General features: G+C 29.2%; 4 protein-coding genes across 19 annotated transcripts in view; 3 read left to right on the top strand and 1 right to left on the bottom strand.

The window, feature by feature from the left end:
- The first annotated feature begins 254 nt into the window (after nucleotides 1-254).
- Shc (SHC-adaptor protein) lies at nucleotides 255-4,288 on the top strand. Of its 4 annotated transcripts, none has more exons than XM_072016928.1 (11): nucleotides 255-494; nucleotides 911-1,018; nucleotides 1,109-1,179; nucleotides 1,297-1,357; nucleotides 1,425-1,598; nucleotides 1,695-1,858; nucleotides 1,946-2,184; nucleotides 2,263-2,412; nucleotides 2,476-2,603; nucleotides 2,668-2,778; nucleotides 2,859-4,288. In XM_072016928.1, the coding sequence occupies exons 2-11, from the start codon at nucleotides 920-922 to the stop codon at nucleotides 2,991-2,993; spliced, it is 1,332 nt and encodes a 443-aa protein (XP_071873029.1). In that variant the 5' UTR covers nucleotides 255-494; nucleotides 911-919; the 3' UTR covers nucleotides 2,994-4,288. The 4 variants fall into 4 exon arrangements, with proteins under 4 accessions (XP_071873029.1, XP_071873027.1, XP_071873030.1 ...); XM_072016926.1 differs by having other exon boundaries at nucleotides 256-494; nucleotides 891-1,018; XM_072016929.1 differs by lacking the exon at nucleotides 255-494 and adding an exon at nucleotides 501-709.
- A 1,686-nt stretch (nucleotides 4,289-5,974) lies between these two features.
- Nucleotides 5,975-7,428, top strand: Frg1 (FSHD region gene 1). Of its 2 annotated transcripts, none has more exons than XM_072016267.1 (5): nucleotides 5,975-6,193; nucleotides 6,283-6,359; nucleotides 6,432-6,724; nucleotides 6,910-7,109; nucleotides 7,186-7,428. In XM_072016267.1, the coding sequence occupies exons 1-5, from the start codon at nucleotides 6,135-6,137 to the stop codon at nucleotides 7,331-7,333; spliced, it is 777 nt and encodes a 258-aa protein (XP_071872368.1). In that variant the 5' UTR covers nucleotides 5,975-6,134; the 3' UTR covers nucleotides 7,334-7,428. The 2 variants fall into 2 exon arrangements, with proteins under 2 accessions (XP_071872368.1, XP_071872369.1); XM_072016268.1 differs by having other exon boundaries at nucleotides 6,910-7,113; nucleotides 7,189-7,323.
- A 1,723-nt stretch (nucleotides 7,429-9,151) lies between these two features.
- Nucleotides 9,152-15,389, top strand: LOC139994033 (exportin-4). Its single transcript, XM_072016307.1, is given in 13 exon segments — nucleotides 9,152-9,351; nucleotides 10,009-10,398; nucleotides 10,469-10,755; nucleotides 10,874-11,300; nucleotides 11,371-11,632; nucleotides 11,705-11,967; nucleotides 12,074-12,507; nucleotides 12,584-12,855; nucleotides 13,000-13,184; nucleotides 13,286-13,539; nucleotides 13,617-13,845; nucleotides 13,919-14,643; nucleotides 14,699-15,389. Coding segments are annotated over 12 exon segments (3,336 nt in total). The 5' UTR covers nucleotides 9,152-9,300; the 3' UTR covers nucleotides 14,201-14,643; nucleotides 14,699-15,389.
- The window catches only part of Unc-104 (kinesin family member unc-104), a 35,808-nt gene continuing 29,974 nt past the window's right edge, over nucleotides 14,309-20,142 (bottom strand). For 11 of the 12 annotated variants that reach the window (XM_072016270.1, XM_072016269.1, XM_072016272.1 and 8 more), the window contains 6 exons: nucleotides 19,778-20,025; nucleotides 19,359-19,661; nucleotides 18,483-18,770; nucleotides 18,265-18,401; nucleotides 18,080-18,181; nucleotides 14,309-17,897 (listed from right to left, as the gene is read on the bottom strand). In XM_072016270.1, the coding sequence (XP_071872371.1) occupies nucleotides 17,798-17,897; nucleotides 18,080-18,181; nucleotides 18,265-18,401; nucleotides 18,483-18,770; nucleotides 19,359-19,661; nucleotides 19,778-20,025 (1,178 nt within the window). In that variant the 3' untranslated portion in view covers nucleotides 14,309-17,797. The remainder of the gene's footprint in view (nucleotides 17,898-18,079; nucleotides 18,182-18,264; nucleotides 18,402-18,482; nucleotides 18,771-19,358; nucleotides 19,662-19,777; nucleotides 20,026-20,142) is intronic. The other variant, XM_072016275.1, reaches the window with a different exon arrangement.

The raw sequence follows: 20,142 nt of genomic DNA, 5'->3' as shown, positions 1-20,142 counted from the left end.
GTAGTACAAATATGTATTTTTGATCTGTTTTGTATAAAAATTAATATATATTTAATTCTCTTTTTCGTAAAATAAAATTATTACCGATGGAGCAATATTAATAAATTATTTATATTTAACTACAATTGATTTTAATAGATATACTTTTATCTTTTAATAATTAATAATAGAAAAGTTGTGCTGTACATAATGTGAAATGTGTAATACGAAAATTGATTACAAATCATGATATACTAAATATACATTTTAAAATAGACAAAGCATACTGGTTCAGTCGGTGATAAAGGGAACATAGTTAAATTGTCGATAATTTTTGTTTGGCATTTATGGAATTTTCTACAGGATAGTAAATGTATCTTCTAGCTTAACTTCTAACGAATTTATTATAGTACTACATTTTATATGGTGAACGAAAAAAATTTCTATGAAATGATTAGTGTATCAAATGAGTATAATTGTATCGTAGACGTGTGATTCCAGTAACCGTCTGCGAGGTATGATCTCATTTCCTGATAAATCATGTATTTGTGTGTTAATCGAAATTTTCTTGTTCGCAATTTACGGAATATCTTAGTTATTCGCATTCGGTTGTCACTGCCAGAAAAATGTATTTCAATTGAAGTATAATGTCAAGTAGCGTTGTCTGCATTATGTAATAATCATTGTCGACTTACCATCATAACTATAATTACAAAGTGTCAAAGACATTGTAGGCGATACTGTATTTATACATATTTAATTGGAAAAATGTATGATTATTAGTTTCAAATTTGAACAAAAATTACAATCATAATATGCCTACAAAACATTCTGAATGATATTATTTTCCTATCTATCTTATCGTACAAAATTTTATATTTTGTATAATATTTAAAATGCTTATGTTGTAGTTGTATACTTATGTGCATAGAATTTAGAAATGGCAACTGGAGGTAGTAGTTTTATAAGTAAACCAGCCAGAGGATGGTTACACCCTGATCATTTAGTGAGCAAAGAAGGAATTACCTATACTGTTAAAGTAAGTTTATTTTTCTATTATCAATATGTAACATTAAAATAATTTTGTACAAATTATAAGTGTTTAATTATTATATTATATGATTTTCAGTATATAGGATGTCTTGAAGTATACACATCTATGAAAAGCTTAGATTTTGAAACAAGATCATGTGTTGCCAAGTAAGCTTTTTAATAAATTTTTGAAACACATTTATTTGTAGAATTTATTTTATATGTAAAGAAACACTAAAAGTATAAATGTATGTTCTTAATATATTATGAACAAATTTTTTTTAGAGAATGTATAAACAGAGTTTGTGAAGCAGCTGGTTTAAAATCTGCAGATAAAAAGAGAAGGGTATGTATGTTATTAATTTTTACTTTTATAATTGCAGCTTTACATTTATAATAATTTATATTTGAAGGTGGATAGGAAAGTGTTAAGAGCAATAGCAGATAAACCTCGCATGGAACATACAGGTGCTACAATAAATTTAACTATTAGTAGCTGCAGCTTAGCTTTGACTAACATAGAGACTGGACATACTATTGCCAAACATGAAATGCCACGTATATCTTTTGCTTCAGGTGGAGATACGGTAAATTATATGTTACGAATTATTAGTTTTTATTATCATTTGTATTATATAATAATTGCCAGACATATGAACTGATTCATATATTTTTTTTTATAGGAAATATTAGATTTTGTAGCATATGTTGCTAAAAATATGCAAGAATGGCGTGCTTGTTATGTATTAGAGTGTGGAGGAGGTCTTGCACAAGATGTCATATCTACTATTGGACAAGCTTTTGAATTACGATTTAAAGAATTTCTTACAAAACCAGCTTCATTACAGTAATTATAGATATTAAAAACAAATTTTATTTATTATAAAATTAATCTTTAATATGTTATTTAATATATATCTTTTTTATAATACAGTCCTATGTTAAATGGCATGCGAGAAGCAGATAGAGATTATTATAATGATCTGCCAGGGAAAGTACCACCTGATATTGGCCCTCCACCAGTTCCACCATTACCAATTTCGGCATCAACACTACCTAATTTAAAACATCATCATTCTACTCAAAATCATGTGTCACGTAGCAATGTACAGAACTCTGCATTACATGACACATTTTCCATAAATTCTGATAGACATCATCAACAATGGGCAGGTAACATTCTTTTAAAATTTTATTACAATTAATAATTTCATTTAATAACGAAAACTAACTTCATTTCTGTTATTGTAGAAAGCGATAACTTAATTGACTTGAATTCTGATGGAACATCAACAAATTTCAATATTCCTCCTGAACATAACTATGTAAATGACAGTGTCATAGCAGCTACAAGAGAAAGTCATCGTGACCAAACATCACTTTTCGATGTGTTTGATATGCGTGAGTAATTTAATGTTGATACAGCATTTAAAATTCCAGCATATAACATATATAATTTTATAGAGCCATTTAGTTCTGCGATATCAGATTTGAATAGATTAAGCCCCCATTCTCAAAAGCAACAATTAAAACAAGAGATATGGTTCCATGGTAGTGTTAGTCGCGCTGAAGCAGAATCAATGTTAACGAGGGTAAGTATTGTGATTAATATTTATATATAAGTTATATATATTTGTAATATAACATATTTAACAGGATGGTGACTTTTTGGTTCGAGAATCTCAAGGCTCGCCTGGACAATATGTCCTTACTGGTATGAACAATGGTACTCCAAAACATTTACTGTTAATTGATCCAGAAGGCGTAGTAAGTATTTTAGAACATAACATTGGAAGAAATCTACATACATTGAGAAGGCAAATATTTATGATTTATTGTAATTCCAGGTTCGCACAAAAGACCGCGTTTTCGATAGCGTTAGCCATTTAGTAAATCATCATTGTGACAATGTATTACCAATTATATCAGCAGACAGTGTTTTAGTACTTCGGTATCCAATTCCCAGACGTGCAAATAATTGATTTTTACAAACTTATAATAGTGCACAAAGTAACGAATGAGATTCACATTTGGTATCGATCAATCTCACTAGTATTTACTAAAAAAAAATCGATACTGAATATGCTCCTCATAGCAAAAATCTCATGCCATGAATACTTTTCTTTAAAAGAGGAGAAAAAGATTTATCAGAAAAACGGTTTATCCTAATTTTACGTTCTATTCTTATCAAAAGAAAGACTTAATATTTCACGAAATATAATCCTATAATATTAGTAATATCACTGTGCAGAGAGAAATGTTGAATCATATTCAAAATTAAAGAAGTTATTAGATGTTAAATTATGATGATTAGTGTGTAAAAGATTTTATCAAAGTATTTTTATGTATGAATTTTTTTGTAAAAAGAAGTATATGTATAAAAAATGGTATTTACAGTATTTTTTGTTTAATTTATTAAATTGAATTTTTGAGATACTTTCTCATACATAATTTTTAAATAGTACCAGTATACTTCCATTAAATATGAACATAACATACGTATCTTTAATTGTTTACAAATACTTTATAGTTGTAAAAATACATGAATTTCTCTTTTCATTAAATATTAAACTTAAAATATATAAAAAGATAACATTAAATGATATTGACGAATATTAAAAGATAACATTCAACTTAAAATATATCAATGTTACATCTGTTAAATATTAGACGAAGATTTTTTTAAATTGACTAAAATCAATTATTCGATATAACTCAATATTAAATCAAATATAATTTTTTTATTCAATTTACATCTAATTAGTTCAACTTTTGTGTAAGACTCAAAATAGTATCTTACATATGCCATTACCACACCTCAAAGTGTGCCACAATTTAATTTTTTAGTGAAGATTTGGTACTGACTACTGAATAAAATAAAACTATACACTTTTAATTTTATATATAACTTTACCATATAGATTATGGCTTTCATAAACAAAATGTTTTGTAATTTTAGTCATTTCATGTTATAAAACTTGCAAAATAGTTATGTGCATAAAATATATATATATATATTCCATATTTGTGAGGTAATTTGCATTTGTAATCTCAATTTTAATAGAGAATTGTATATTTATATTTTATCTAAATATATAATAATCAAAGTGAATTTTGTATTCTGCATATTTATTTGCAGAAATATTTGAACTGAGTCCTGCAAAGGACCTCGCGTTTGCACTTTTATATTATGCATATATTAAAATATTTATTGCGCTTAAATATGGCCTATATTGTAATGTTTTTAGTATTAAAATATACAAATTATAATATTTAATATTTTTACCTTCCATGATTTTAAAATAGATATATATGATGATAGTACATACAGTATGAATTATTGATTATACGCTACAAAACTACAATATTAAATCGTATCTGATAATTTATTGCTTATATAGTTTCTTTGAGAATAATATCGTATATACACAACAAATTTAAATATTTGTGAATAATCACTAATATTTATATTTTGCTTAAAAATTTCGATACATGCATGTATTGTGTAAGTATATACGTATATTATTGTTTTCTAGCTCTTTCAGATATATAATAATAATATAAAATAAATATTCATATAAAAATTTTATATAGCCATGATTATGATTGATTCTAACTCTGATTCAAATACGTATGTTTGTGTAGAAAGATATATTTTTTTGTTTTATATGCTTAATCATATTCTTAACCACATTGTAAAAATTAAGAATAGTGTGGTGCCTCATAATCTAAATAACTAGCATTTGTCTATGATTGGTATATACGCCTTCCATTCCATTCGTATAAACAGAATTAGTTTACTCATCTCTGATATAAGCTTCATGCTTTAGATAGAAATACAATAAGAAAATAAATATGATGCACAATTGATCACGATCGAAACTAGGAAACTAGGGAACTAGGGAACTATACCGAAACCTAGGGAAAACGATTCGAAAATTGAGTCGTAATTAGTTATGAAAAATCAACATGAAAGACAAGAAGGTTTTCGTTTTGCCCATGTTTGACATGCTATGAATGTCTCAGACAAAAACAGAGACACTCTACTCATCTCTGTCTGTCTCGCAAGAATGCGAACTTTGTTATCTTCAGTATTGTTTTTTCACAACTAGTCACGACTCAATTTTCGGACGGTTTTCCCTAGCACATGTCAAGGTTGAGACCTGCTATATTATAGTTGTGCGATTAATTGTGCAGTAGTGCTGTTCAAGAACTTGAGGAATTTCAGGCTGGGTTATTAGTCTGTAGGAATTTTTAATTAAACAAATGAGGAATTAACGAATGGTTTAGAAAGAATACAGAAAGAATTAAACTTGAAACAAATAACTATATTTTGATAAACCAATTACAAATTGAAAAATCTTTAACCTATTATGATTTCCACATTTTTAGAATAATGTCGGGATGTCGGGATTAGCTTTACAATTCTGTCTTTCGTACTTTCGTCTGGATTACTTGTGTCTTCGGTTGTTACATAAAAAATGCAATGTGTTTACGATCAAATAAGAACAATTGTTATTAACTAATATCAATAACGGTTGTTCCCATTAGAATTAATCATATATCAGAACGAGCGATTTGTGCCTTGACAATGTTCTTTTCTATGGTAATTTACATTAATTTACATCAATTTACATAAATATGCAAATCAGAAAGTGATTAGAATTATCAGTGGCAAATAATTTGGCAGTTAAGTATTATATTTTTATATGGTTATCTTATGTTTATCTTCTATGATTATATATTTTATATATGATTATATATTATCAAAATCATATTAAAATAAAATATTTACTTAGATAAATTGTCTCTGTTCATTGCTTCTATTACGATCTTTTACAATTTGAATTTGGCGCAAATTAGTTCACACAGAGCTTAATAGAGGGCGTACATGACGGTACTGATATTAATTAATAGAACCAGTTTCCTCTCTAATAAAATTTTAGGAAATATAAGAAATACAGTTAGTAAAACGTAACTACATCGTGGATGTTTATTCTTTTTTGTAGTCTATAAGAATAAGTGCAAAACATGACAATGTTATTGATATAATCTTTATTATTCAAAATATTAATAATAATTGATAATCTTTTCATTTATATATTTACATACGTAACGTGAAAATGTCAGAATATGATAAAGTGAGAACTGGAAAACTTGTTTTGAAAGGTGAAAAAAAAAGGTATACAAATTATTCCCATGCATAATATGTTCATTTCAATGCATATATATTTTAAGAAATAATGAATTATTGTCTTTTGTTTTTTACAGAACAAAAAAGAGGAAATTGAAAAAACAAGAGAAAGGACATATTATAACCTCAGAAGATAAAGATACCATAAGTCATGGTATTTTGTTGTAATATATATGTACTTTCTCATATTGATTATCAAAGTAATTGTATTGTATGTTATTCATAGGTGGTTGGTGGAAAGCTACACAAGTGTCAGAAGTTACAGGAACAGTAGCAATTGAATTTGGAAATCATATCTACATGAAAGCGTTAGATAATGGACTATTTACTTTAGGTGCACCTCACAATGAAGGCGAAGGGCCTTTACCAGAAGAGATTCTAACAGCTTTTCCAATAAGTGAAACTAAAGTTGCATTGAAATCTGGTTATGGAAAATACTTAGGTATTGATAAAAAAGGCGTTGTCATTGGAAGAAGTGATGCAGTAGGCATGATTGAACAGTGGGAACCAATATTTCAGGTAAATATATTATTCATTGCAAGTTTTGATTATGCGTTATTTCATTAAGATTATCATTTTTATTAGTTTGTATAAAGAAATAAGATTATTCATTAAATTTTACTGTCATTAATTTAACACTACAAATGTAAAAAATATAACCAATTTTTATATATATTTTATAAAAAAAACTATGATTTTTTTAGGATAACAAGCTTGCTATTTTAAATAGCAACGATTGTTTCATATCAGTTACAGATGAAGATGATATTATTTGTCAGAAAAGAACCGCTGGATCTTCTGAGTTTTGTACTATAAGAAGTATAACTCAAAAAGCTCAAGATCCAAATAAAGACATTCCCAAAGAGGAACAGGGTTCTCTTCATGATGTTGAAGTGAATTATGTGTAAGTAGTATAGATTTTATATGAAAAGTTGTTTTAAATATAATATAAGGAACACAATATATTGACAATATTATAGGAGGAAATTCCAGAAATTCCAGGATAAAAAATTAAGAATAAGTAAAGAGGATAGTTCTAAACTAGAGAAAGCAAAACGAGAAGGAACTTTACATGAAGCTTTATTAGATAGAAGAAGCAAGATGAAGGCAGATCGATATTGTAAATAATTTTATACAAAATAGCATTATGCATTTAAACATGTATTTAGACAATTACTGACTTCTAAAATGTATAAATCTTTAATAAAAATATGAAAAAAGTATATGATTACGAGCTTGAGATAAAAACGTTCTTTATACATATATTTATTATGTACATTCATTATATTACATAATTTAATTTTCAAATTCATTATCTTAAATCATCATAATCTTCATTTGCAATCATTAAAAAGGTATTCTTTTCTTTTATAATAGATTATTCTTCCTTCTATATTGGTAGCAGTAATAAGAAATCATTTGAAGAAATGCAATATAAGAAACAAGTGAAATATGTTTAACACTACACCTACCGACACTTCTTATATACCTATTTCTACCATATCAGGTCAAAATGATTGGTGATTAAAAAAGTAATAGTTTCTATGATTTAACTTAGATAATGGTTAATTTATAACTGAATATATATAAAACGATGAACTTTCAGAAAATTTCATCCGAAGTTACTTTTGCTTAATTTCAATTATAGACTTAAATAAAATTACGTTTTTACGCTAGGTATGTCTTAATGTATGCCAATTTCGCTGCATTTTTTACAAATTATCTTATTATATGTACATTTGCCGCATCTTGTACAGATTTTCGTAGTTTTGTAACCTCTACAATATTTTACTTGACAAGTTTTTTGTAGCAATGAATCTGAACTTGTTGACTGTTTTATTGCATGGTTTTTTTCCCCGAGATTCTTTACACAACAGTAATGTATGCACCAGGTTTATAAGAATTTTGAAAATTCTCTATAAATCGATCCCATACTGTAGATACCATTGCAAGTTTATTGGTTCGTAGAAGTTAGCTTTTTTCGCTCTTCTTATCAAATCGTATAAACCTCATAATTTCAGCAAAGTCATTCCTGCTCATTGTTTTTGAAAAAAATACAGGTCCCCAAATTTTATTCCACAAATATGAGATATCTAAATTTTTTGCCTAATATGCACCGCGGGCATATAGCAGAGCAATAAATGCATCTAGTTTTGTTGTATCATTTTATTATACATTTTATTATGTATATTTTATTATATGATCCCTTATACGGGATCAATGATAAGATAAAATGCCGTCTTTACTTGTCCTTTCATTGTATGTCGTTTAGCGTATGCTGTTGGACCCTAGCAATAGTCCTAAGAAACTTCTCGACTTTTAAAATGTTTGTAACAATTGACCGTAAAAAATGCTAAATTTTATGGCGGTTCTTTAGGATTATTATGGGCCTGAGATATGTTTTGAAACATGATGGCCATCTTGATCGAGGGATGGATTATGGTTTATGACAATATTACAGACGTAACAGTTGTTATTATTTGTTATTACTGATTTTGTTTATCATCTGACTTTGAGATAACCTTTTATTTGTACTGATTGTATTTATTTTAAGAGTAAATAGAATGTTTTATCGAGCGATCAAATTGATCGCCCGCGGTAGGCAGGACAGACTACAAATATTTCTTAGAAAAAACAAGCAAATTGAAAGTAAATACCGAAAAATATATTGTATGCATGTTCTATGAAAAGTCATAGGATAGGAAGCGATATGATAACATTTAAATATGGTTAAACTTGTGTAGAAATTTTTAAATGGTCAATTTGACCGGAAGTGATAGGTTTAGTGATAATGCACTGCAATTTTATTAACATTTTACAATATACTGATTGATTTTTATGTCATTAGTTAGTCAGTTTACATATAAATATTTTATAAATTTAAATAAATTTATAAAATAATATAAATTTAATAAATTGTGTAAATTTACAAGTGATTTACATTTACATTTTTGTGCGTAGAGTATAGGTACATACAGGTTTAATTTAGTTGGTGGGAATTGTGCTGGGTTGAAGTATGCAATGAATATTGTGTATTATACAAATTTGTTTACAAACACTATTTTAGCTTAAAAACCTTTAATACTTTTAAACAAATGGCAGAACAATTAATGGATGAATTAGAGAAGGCTGCACAAATAATTTTGGTATGTTTACATTTAATAAAATTGTTTCACGAAAGTTATAAATAAACTTATTTATTAAATTTTTAAGAAAGTATGTTTACGAATATAATATATGTTACAGTACATATTATATACATAATATAAAACAGTATAATTATATTGCTATAATATATATTACAAAATATTAGAATAATTCAATGTTATTTCTTTGTTAATTTAACGTGAAAGAAAATATATAATATGAAGAAAATAGTACTTAATGTTTAGTTTCAAATGTAATCATAAAACGAATACATAATTAGATAATAACTCTTTTCAGTTCTTATACTAAAAATGTAATTTATTTTTTTACTGCAAAATTTTATAAGTTATGTACATTGTATATATGCGTACATTTATATTATATACATACCTATACATTTTATATTATGTGAAATTAACCAATTACATAAATTATTCAAAATGTTTTCATATATGTTTTGATGTAATAATTAATGCAATTTAATATATCCTGAGAAACTCATGACTATTAATGATATAATTCCATAATTACAATGTTTGTTTATATATATCTTTTGGCTAATATTTATATTATATTTGGAAGTAAATGTTTTTATTCAGTATTAATTTTTTTATTAAGTATTAATGGTTGCATTCTATTTCCCATTTTATTTTTAGGCGGCACCAAATTTAATTACAACAGAACAACGTCATAATGCAGAAGAAGTTTTCTTAAATTTTCAAAGACTTAAATCTCCTTATGAGCTTTGTAGACAAATTTTGGAGACTAATACAAATGATTATATTGTTTTTGAGGCAGTTGGTTTAATAAAAATAGCATTAATACGGGAATGGCCATTATTATCACAAACACATACTTCTTCATTAAGAGACTACCTATTACATTATGTTATGAACAAACCAAATTTACCTCCATATGTCGAAGGATCTATATTACAACTTATTGCTCTTTGGATAAAAAAAGGCACTGTAAATGACTCTGGACAAACACGACAAGCCATATTAGAAGAAATTGAAAATTTGATAATGACTGGCGATTTACCAAAAGTAAATAAAACCAATTAAATTTGCATTATTTTATACTATTGTATGCTGTAATGTTTTCTAACACTTTTAGAAACTTGTGGGATATAATCTTATTTTTATAATAACTCAAGAATATGTATTTAATTTCATGTATGTAAATATAGGTTTATCTTTGAAAACACATTTCAATGAAAAGAAGACATTTCAAGATATTGATTTGAAAAGAATTTTTATGTTTTGTTCTGGGGAAATTGAAAAATGAATTAAAAAAGATGTAGAGGAAGATAGTATAACTCTTTTAAAACCACTACTCCAAATTCTGGAAAGTGTATTTACATGGACATTTGTTCATGAATACTATAAAAATATCCTTTTCACAAAAATCTGCTCTTATAGTCTCTATGCCTTTAGATATTTTTAAATTATTTCCTTTCCTATTGTTACTCTTATTTTAATTCCTTAATTTCATTGCACAGCCAGATGCGTTTAGTATTTTGGTACGAGTAAATATTGAGTGTGTACCTTTGGAAATGGATATAAATTGGCAACGTATATTGTTAGTTCCAGCTGTAATAGATTTAATGTTCACATTGTATTCGAAAATACGAAAAAATCCACAATTAGCTCATTATGCAAGAGCTTGTTTAGTTCAAATGGTACATATGAAAAGAAACTATGAATATAACGAAACAAAAATAGAAAAGGAATATGTTATTATCTATGTGGAAAGATTTTTAGAATTTATTACAAGCGTTAATATTATCGATGAAGAAGCAAATACAATTGCTCATATTTTTAAAAAACTTTTCGTAATTTTTGATAAAAGATTTAATTTTTTACCTATTAAGAAGTTCAAAACATTAGTGGAACAAATGTCGCAAGTGACTTGCACATTTTTAAAAAATTTGGCACAAAAAGAATCAGTAAGTTACAATAAGTTATAAATAAAGAATAAGTATATGATTACTAATAAAATTATTTTATTCATTGTAGTTATGTGTCAGTGAATGCTTATATAAAGAAGCTGTAGATGTTATATTTAGTGCCTGGGTATCTATTCTGACATCTGATGAAAAATTAATCTCTCGGGAGTTTCTTAAACCACTTATTGTTCAAGTATTTGATACATATCTGCACTGTCATCTATCACCTCCTGAAGGTATAAGAAATTTTGAAGATAAGGATCTTGAGAAAAAAATACTGGATGAAAAAGATACTGATTTGGAAAATTTCAAAAGACAGATAGATATAATTGGTAAATTTTACATGTGCCCTTACATGCATAATAGATGCATATTTCCCATATCAAACATATTTCTCATTTTAGGAATGTTTGGGAGACTGATACCAGATTATACTCTTCCATTATTGGCACAATTAATCGAAGATCGTACTTCCAAATTACAAGAAATCTTCAATAAATTAGTGAAACAGACTGAATCACTTCATACAATGAAAAATGACTCTCTGCCTAGATTATATAAAGATATACATTGGCTAATACTTATAATGGGTGGTGTCATTTGCTGTTGCTCTTTCTCTGGATTTAGTTTAATACCTAATGAAATAATAAGATATGATATCGAACAGGTGTGTAGATAGAATGAGTAGAATAAGACATATATGATATAAATTAGAATTTCGCTTTATAATAATATATATATATTTTTATGAAGAATAATGTATTCCTTCGTAGATAAAAGAGGGAAACGTTGATACGACTCTTACATTAAAATTCTTCGCTTCATCAAGAAATATTTCCATCGACATTGCTACAGAATCAGTAGATTATGTTATTCGTTTAGTCGCAAGCGTTTTCCGTCTGTGTGCCATAGAAAAAGCTGCAATGTTTGTTTTATCAGATAATATACTAGGTCCCGAATTATGTCTTACTATAACGTCGTTTTTGCATATGTGGTCCTCACAATACCTTTTATCATTAAAATACTTTTATAATGAAATGTCTCCTATATTCTTAAAATGTTTCGGAGCAGATAATCAAATTGTAATATGGGCTCTAAATTTTCTTTTTGAAAAAATAGAGTTCAATATTAATGCCTTTAAAAATGAACCTGTAATATTGGAAAGAACTATGGAGATGTTGATATCACTTACCAGAGGTTTCGGAAAGTAAGTTTGCGTTAATAAAGAATGGTATTATATTTTATGTATATCATTTTACATGTAGTATGTATATGCTTTTCAGAGCCACGTGTGTATTAAACTCCAAAGGACTTGAAAGTATCATAAATTTAGCCACAAAAGAACATGACCTTCCACAAGTAGTCAAAAGAGGATTAATGAGATCAGTGGTTCAAGTTGGGCTTGACGCTGAGGTAGATCAGTCATATTGGGCATACACTCTGCAACCATTGATAGACAAATTTAAACAAATTATCTCTAATGAAAAATTTTTACAATGTTACCATCAAGAAGAGATTAAAATTCAAGTTATAGATATTTTAGAACGTTTTATTGGTAAGTTTGGATTTTAAATTTTGCTTTAAACTTAAATTTTTATTGGTTAGTCGCTTTACTAATTGATTTTTACTAGTTTAACATTAAGCGCACTGTATATAAAATATTTACTATTAATATTTAAAACATACTCTAATATTATAGGAGTAGTGCAAGCTACTATACCATTATCAAAAGACACATTACTATTTCACAACATTCATCCGATATTATCTGAGCTACCAAATTTAATATCTTTGTACCATAATTATCAAGCTATACAATTAATTTTAGAATTACTTTTTGATTATGCACATAGAACAAGACCAATTCTTCTTTACATAACTGAGGTAAAATAATTTTCAATCTAATCGTACTGCTTTAATATAACAATCGTCATGAAAAATAATATTTATTTCTATCATAATGTCAAATAAATTCATTCTTTTAGATTGATGCTGCACTTGCATCTGAGATATATGTAAGTGCAATGCGAAATTATATACCTTGTAATATTAATAGACTGACTATAGATTCAATTACAGAAGAAGGTAATTATCAGGATATCTTATTCCCGATGAAAATTTTAATTAATATTGTATCCAATAATATGTCGCGCAATGAAACAATGTCTTCACAAGGCTTAACTATAATTATGCCTATGATGACTATAGATTTACTTAAATTTCCAGATTTGTGTTTACAGTAAGTTACCATTATTTATTATTGTATCAAAATCACTGTAAAGTTATTCTAATTAAATTAAAATACATTTCCTACAGATATTTTAAAATGACGTTGTCTTTTTGTAAGGATAATCCTCAAAAAGTGCTCGATTTACCGTCCGAACTATTACAACCACTTTTAACATCAATGAAATTGGGTTTATTCTCATTTGGTTCTGAAGTAACTAAGTTGTGTTGTAATATGATTGAAATTTTAGTAAAACAGATTATTAAAAATGTGAACAAAGGCCGTCCAAAAAATGAAATAATGGCACCATTCTTAAATGTAACCTATTTTTCAAAGTAATATTACAATTAAGTTATATATAATTTTGTTCTAATTGATGTCTCTTTTTCAGTTAGTAATTACTGCTATTTTAACACGTCAAGTTGACTTAAGATTTATATCGGATGTGTGCATATCTGTTTTTTATTTGACACATTGTTATCAAGACGAATATAACCAGATTGTGCAAAATCATCTATCCACTCAATCAGATGAACAGGTTGCGCAGACATTAGACAACGGTCTTAAAAAGTTGACTAAACGTATGAATTTTCTCTGGAGATTTTATGACGACACTGAAATACAATTTAGGGATTCTTATGATGAGTTTTTTGCTAATTTACTGATTTTTTAATGATTAAATAATATCTTATTGATTTTTTGTCTCCATCTAAGGAACAAAAAAGCAAATTTTACTTTTGATGTCAAATTTAACACAAGGATATGTCACAAAAGGAATTCATTAAGCATGTAAGCTTTTTATTGACCGATTTATTACACGTTACCACTTACAGTGAGTCTAGCGAAAATCGAATAATTATAATAATAATAAATACAAGTTACAGCATCGATGCATGTCTTTTTCCATAGCAAACGATAAAAAACGAAAACGTTTTTGCAATAAAGTTTTTAGTTACCATACAAACAAGTAAGTACATGAACTTACATACTTGGTACAGATCAAATCATCGTTAGCCTTTTTATCGTATGCCCCCAGATGGTCTTCGACATTTGACAAAATGCTTATATTAATATTAAATTTATTTATATATTTATATAATATACTTTATATATAAGGTGTGTGTGTGTGTGTGTGTGTGTGTGTGTGTGTGTGTGTGTGTGTGTGTGTAAGCAAACATGTTCTTTCGCGCTATCTCTTTCGCGCTATCTCTTTCGCACTCACTCTCTCTCTCGCATACGCGCTTCTCCATTCTCTCCCCTTTAGTTCTTCCCTTTCTCTTCTCTCGTCTCCCTTTAATTTCGCATTTTGTCTTTTAATAACAACAATGATTATTAATCTTATCGACAGCGTTCCTGTATTTTTATTCACAACGCTCGTATCATTTTTCTTTCTGCTTACTTGTCCTATTTTCCTTTAATTAATTTTTTATTTGTCTACTTCATGCTTAATATTCAATTTCTTTTCCTTCTTTACGTAGTAATAAATTATGTCTTTAACCCCCTGAAGCAATACTTTTCTTTTGGTTTTATTTACTTACATGCACAGTTGTTTCTCGTATATAGTATAACAAATAAATTATGCGTAAATAACACGATTAAAATATAAATGCTATGTATCGTAGGTAATATTCATAAATACATTATGCATACGTATACGTACTATGCTCTTGTACAATTCATAGATGTCTTCTTACATGTTAAAAAAAAATGAATAAATATCTGAATTATGCATTGTTTATTTTTTATTTTGTTGTGTAAAAGCGCATGTCGTAAACCTTTATTTTAATCCTAAGTCTGTAAGTACAGTTATTCTGTAGATATACAATAAACATCTTAGAAAATAGCAATAGAGAGAGAGAGAGTACACGTTTTGCATCCTCCAGTTCGGATTTTTAATGTGCTTGCTTTCAAGAATTAATATTATGAATATTACATTTCTTATATTTATTTTCTATATTTATGTTACATGGATTCTACCATTCCCATTTTAAACAGGACTTGGAGTCTCTTTGATATATTATTAGACATAAGCAACAATCTAACAATACTAAATATCACCTTTCAATAAGAAAGAAAGATAATTAAAAAACTTTAATATTGTACAGTGTTTTTCATACATTTTGAAGGATGAAAGATCATTTAACTTTAACTTTAAGAATTAACCAACATTGCACTCCTATTGTTATACTAGGAAAAATGAAATGTAATATTTCTGGGGATGTACTGAAACACGACGTAATCAAATAACTAATTTTATCGCGGTAATTCTGTCCATCAATTCGTTCATTTTATTGTATAATAGTAATTATACGGTTTAATTCAAATTTCTGCCAATAAATAAATAATCGAAATTGATTACCCACTAACTTTTTGTATTTGAGGCTGTTTCATATCTACGCACAAATTTTCAATTGTGAAATATATATATTGTATACTTGGCAATATTAATTAAATACATTTACAATTTCAATTAAAAGGTCATAAATAATCAGTCTATCCCTTAAATTGGGGTGTGTAATTGCAATTTGATTACCACTATATGGTTGTAAAAGTATAACATAAATTAAAATAAATAATTAAAGCTAATATGTATATAAATATGTACTGAGCAATAAAATTCATGTATATAAAAGAAAAATGATTAATGTCAATACCATCGGTTCGTTTCACCTAAATTTTTGCTTCAAAGGGTTAAAAAAGCTGAGTGCGTATATAACTTATTAAAGTACGGTTTCTTGTTCTTCATCGACATGTCCTCGTTAACAAAATAAAACTATCAGACTTTACAACAGTATAGTAAGCAAAAACGGTAACAGAAGCGGGGTTCACTTTTGTGTAGACCTCCGCGTACGAACAACCGAGAAAATAATCCGCTTACAAATTTCCCATTTTATCTGCCGTTCAACAAAATATGTTGGTAATCGTTTTTCATAGATAACTTGGTTAGGTAAGATTGATAGAAAAATTGGAATATAACTGAAATTAATGAAGAAAAATATTTCTTAAATGATAATGAGGATTATGCCAGTAACTAACACTGACATAAAAGTTTTAACGAATGTTTGTACTGAATATAAAAATATACCTGACTCGTCATTTCGTCTAAATAATACTGCAAATTATCCGTATTGTTATTACGAACATTCTCTGTTGAGACAGAAAAATGTTTCCCTCGATCTTTATGTTTGAATACTGGTCTATACAGTAAGAGTACAAATTTGAGTGAAACTTGTTGTGACCTCGATATTCTACTTGTGACTCAAGTATTCGTTATTCGAGGTGTAAAAAGGTTAATACTACAGCAACACGAAACAAGAGGAAAAAGGATTATTTCGATAACGGTCATAATAGACAAACAGAATTACATAAACGAATTACTAACAATGAATTGTTCAACGATTATCGTTTAGAATTTGCGTTCGAAATAATCCGCACCCTTTTTGGTGTAGAATCTATTATTTCTCTCTTTCCTTAATTCCTGTTCTCTTCTTCTTTTCGTTCTCTTTTTCTCTCTTTCTCTCAGACATAAACACTCAGAAATTCATAATTTCGCTACATCGCCTTTTCCCTACTTCTCTTTCTCTCTCTCTCTCTCTCTCTCTCGTTCTCTCCCTCTCTTTCTTGCTTCCTCTCGCGCCACATCTTCTCTTTAATGAGTATACCTACAATGTGTATTCTCTTGCCTCGTTTTCTATGATCGTCTTAGGAATGTTTTATTTAGGCATAAATATGTTGCTCTTCACTGTATGCGTTCCACGCTTAAAAGAGAATCGCTTCGTATGACCGACTAATATCGAGAAATTCGAATATATTATAAGATAGGTATCGCGAGCTCGTGGTAATGTCTCATCAACGTTATTGTACATTTTGATCGTGTATCAAAATGAACGGAGAGACCACTGAAGGAGAATTTGCGATTCCGAAAGTAATAATGTCAATAATTCGAACACGTATAACCATTTTTTCTTGTCGAAAGATAAACATGCCCTTGCATTTAAGAGTCGTTCCGATTTTCATTTCTCTATTCGGTCGCCAGGAGTAAAAGGGCTGACGGGTAGTTAAATCAGATGTCACGAGATATTAATCGGCGGCTACCGAAGCTGGTAGTCAATCGTTAGTACGCATTTTTCGAGGCGTTTTAATAATCGAAAACTACCGAAAATCGAAAGCTACAGAGATCATGAGACTCGAAGGCCGAGTGCGACCAGCAAAGCACTTTTTCGGAAGCTTTTGCAATGACGCTCGTTACCTCGGCCAACGTGTCGGCCACTCACTTATTTTGGTTCGACTGTTGATCTATGGGCGGGACTAGACCAACAGGCGAAGCGTTATTCAGATTCGTAGCTGGCCCCTTGCGTGCTAGTTTTGACCTGGAACAATTGTCAAGTATATTTCGTTAGCGAAATTTGTTAACGTTATAAATAAATTTTTATGAATTATATATTGTGATACAAATTTATAAATACTCTCAAAACCTAAAATCTTTACTTGTTCGTATAAACGTATCGGATTATAGACTTTTTCAAATATAATTTCAAATGAACAGCCTTACCTGATTTGACCAGCAAGAAGAGGATTAATAGCGTACAGCCAGTCATAAACCTCCTTATCTCCTAAAGTTTGCAACAAATATCCTCGATGTTTTGTAACGACGCTGTAAAATAAAGAATGCCGATTTGAGATGTCTAACATGGATTATATCCAAAAGTAAATAACTTTATATACTCGATAACTTACCTGAAAGTATTTGGTACTTTCACCATAGCTAATTGATCTTCAGAATATTCAACTTGAGCAGTAGCTAAATTAATGAGAGCTCTCTCCACTGGGTCTTTTTCTTCCCGAAAGATTAAAACGTATGGTCGTCGTACAGCCTAATAACCAATGATATTTTTAGTATATCAATCAACTCTAGAAACGGAGAAATAAAAATACTGTATTCAAGATATACATACCACCCAACGTTTCTTCCAACCATTAGTCTTGTGTTCGAGAACATTTAGGTATCCTTTTCTGGCAATAACCGGACTGATGCGAATTTCTTCGACTTCCGGCACGTAGAGTACCAAATTCTCCTTTGATGGGGAAGATGAACCCAATGGAGCCGGTGCAATTGTACACGGTTGATTAGCGGATTCACTGGCTAATATACTCTCCTGCAGTTCCTGCAGTCTAGCTCTCTCCGGTGAACTTAACCTAAGGATGCACGACTTAGATCTGCTCCATACTATTATACCAGCAGCCTGCAAGTAACACTCCAGCATCACCCTGACCGTGTCCAATTTTACTTGCGGTTGTCTTTGACTCGAGATTTTCGAGTCATCATCTACCAATTGTTGTGTTTCAAAGTAGACAGAAAGCGATTCTTAGAAGCTGATTGCGCTAAAAGCGCGACTTTCACTCAGCGAAGCTACTCGAAACGTTGCGTAACAAACGATTATTGATCGTTCTTAAAAGCGAACGTGAATCGAACTTCGATCTGATACAATAATTTCATTGAGTTTGTTGCAAGCTCGTATGTGGAAGAGACAAGTCGACCTTCAAATTGAATCGAATCCTCGCAATCTTCACTCATAATTGTTAAGAAATATTTTTAAGTTTTTCATTTCAAGATATTAGTTATCCAGTTTTTAATTTTACATTTTTAATTTACATTTTATTGGCATTAAATTATGTTCGATGATAATGTGAATGAAGAAAGAGAGTATCGTTTTTCTTTGAATCTCGAAAAACAAATATCTATTTTTGCCATCGAGATAAAAATACGATGATGCGACGAAGCGTGGACAACCGCTACTAGCAGGAGCACTCAGGCATGCGGGGAGGGTTACCTGCTCTAAGTAATCACTAGCTCTCTCGTATACTGACTCTTGGGACGAGGATGATATCACCGAAGATATCATAGATGCCGTCATATCGGCCATAGTGTCTTCTCCGGGTGAAACGTCGGACAATAGAATGGGTTCTTTGCTTGGAATGCGACCTTGAATAAGTTTGATATACTTCGTGGCTAGTTCTTTTTCTCTTTCGGTCATCTCCCAAGGCTCGTAAACGTCTTTACTAGTTGAACGCTTCAATTTCACCGGACTGGCATGCGTTTCATTCGTCGCTTTCGCCATCATGTTGCAGACCTCCTGTATTGAATAAATATAATGGATGTATCTCGTTTGTTTAACTTTTCTTCAACTCTACTCAAATGTTTAAATATTATATAAAGATTCTTAGATCTTTATAATATAAGATACTTTACCTTCTCACTCTTTGTGAAATCATGAGATATTTTATTGCAGAATGACACTTTGTCGATACCGAGCTTTTCTCGTAATAATAGTGTGTGTCTTACTCTTTCCACTTCTTCTAATCTTGTTAATTTTTCTAACTCCCATTGGTGATCGAATATTAAGCTATCTCCCCGTGGTCTCCATCCGTGAAGATTCTCCTCTCCTCTAACATACGTAGAACTGGTGTCCAATACACGCCGTTGTCTCCTCTGAACGCCTGCAAAAAACAATTGCAAAAGTGGGGTAGGTACTGAATGTGGGAAAAGCGAAATGTTAGAAAGAAGTATGAATATGTTTCGTCTTGGCCAAGATTGGAAATTTCTTTGTCGAAATA

The sequence above is a fragment of the Bombus fervidus genome, chromosome 14 (genome assembly GCF_041682495.2).
Source record: "Bombus fervidus isolate BK054 chromosome 14, iyBomFerv1, whole genome shotgun sequence".
Lineage (NCBI taxonomy): Eukaryota > Metazoa > Arthropoda > Insecta > Hymenoptera > Apidae > Bombus > Bombus fervidus.
This window is presented reverse-complemented; position numbering and strand designations above follow the sequence as displayed.

Bases quoted from the DNA above. Each gene is read 5' to 3' on its own strand.
- Shc (XM_072016928.1), top strand. From the start codon at position 920: ATGGCAACTGGAGGTAGTAGTTTTATAAGTAAACCAGCCAGAGGATGG. The intron at 2,185-2,262 runs GTAACATTCTTT...CTGTTATTGTAG, and splicing joins ACATCATCAACAATGGGCAG to AAAGCGATAACTTAATTGAC. The intron at 2,604-2,667 runs GTAAGTATTGTG...CATATTTAACAG, and splicing joins CAGAATCAATGTTAACGAGG to GATGGTGACTTTTTGGTTCG.
- Frg1 (XM_072016267.1), top strand. From the start codon at position 6,135: ATGTCAGAATATGATAAAGTGAGAACTGGAAAACTTGTTTTGAAAGGT. The intron at 6,360-6,431 runs GTATTTTGTTGT...TGTTATTCATAG, and splicing joins TAAAGATACCATAAGTCATG to GTGGTTGGTGGAAAGCTACA. The intron at 6,725-6,909 runs GTAAATATATTA...TGATTTTTTTAG, and splicing joins AGTGGGAACCAATATTTCAG to GATAACAAGCTTGCTATTTT.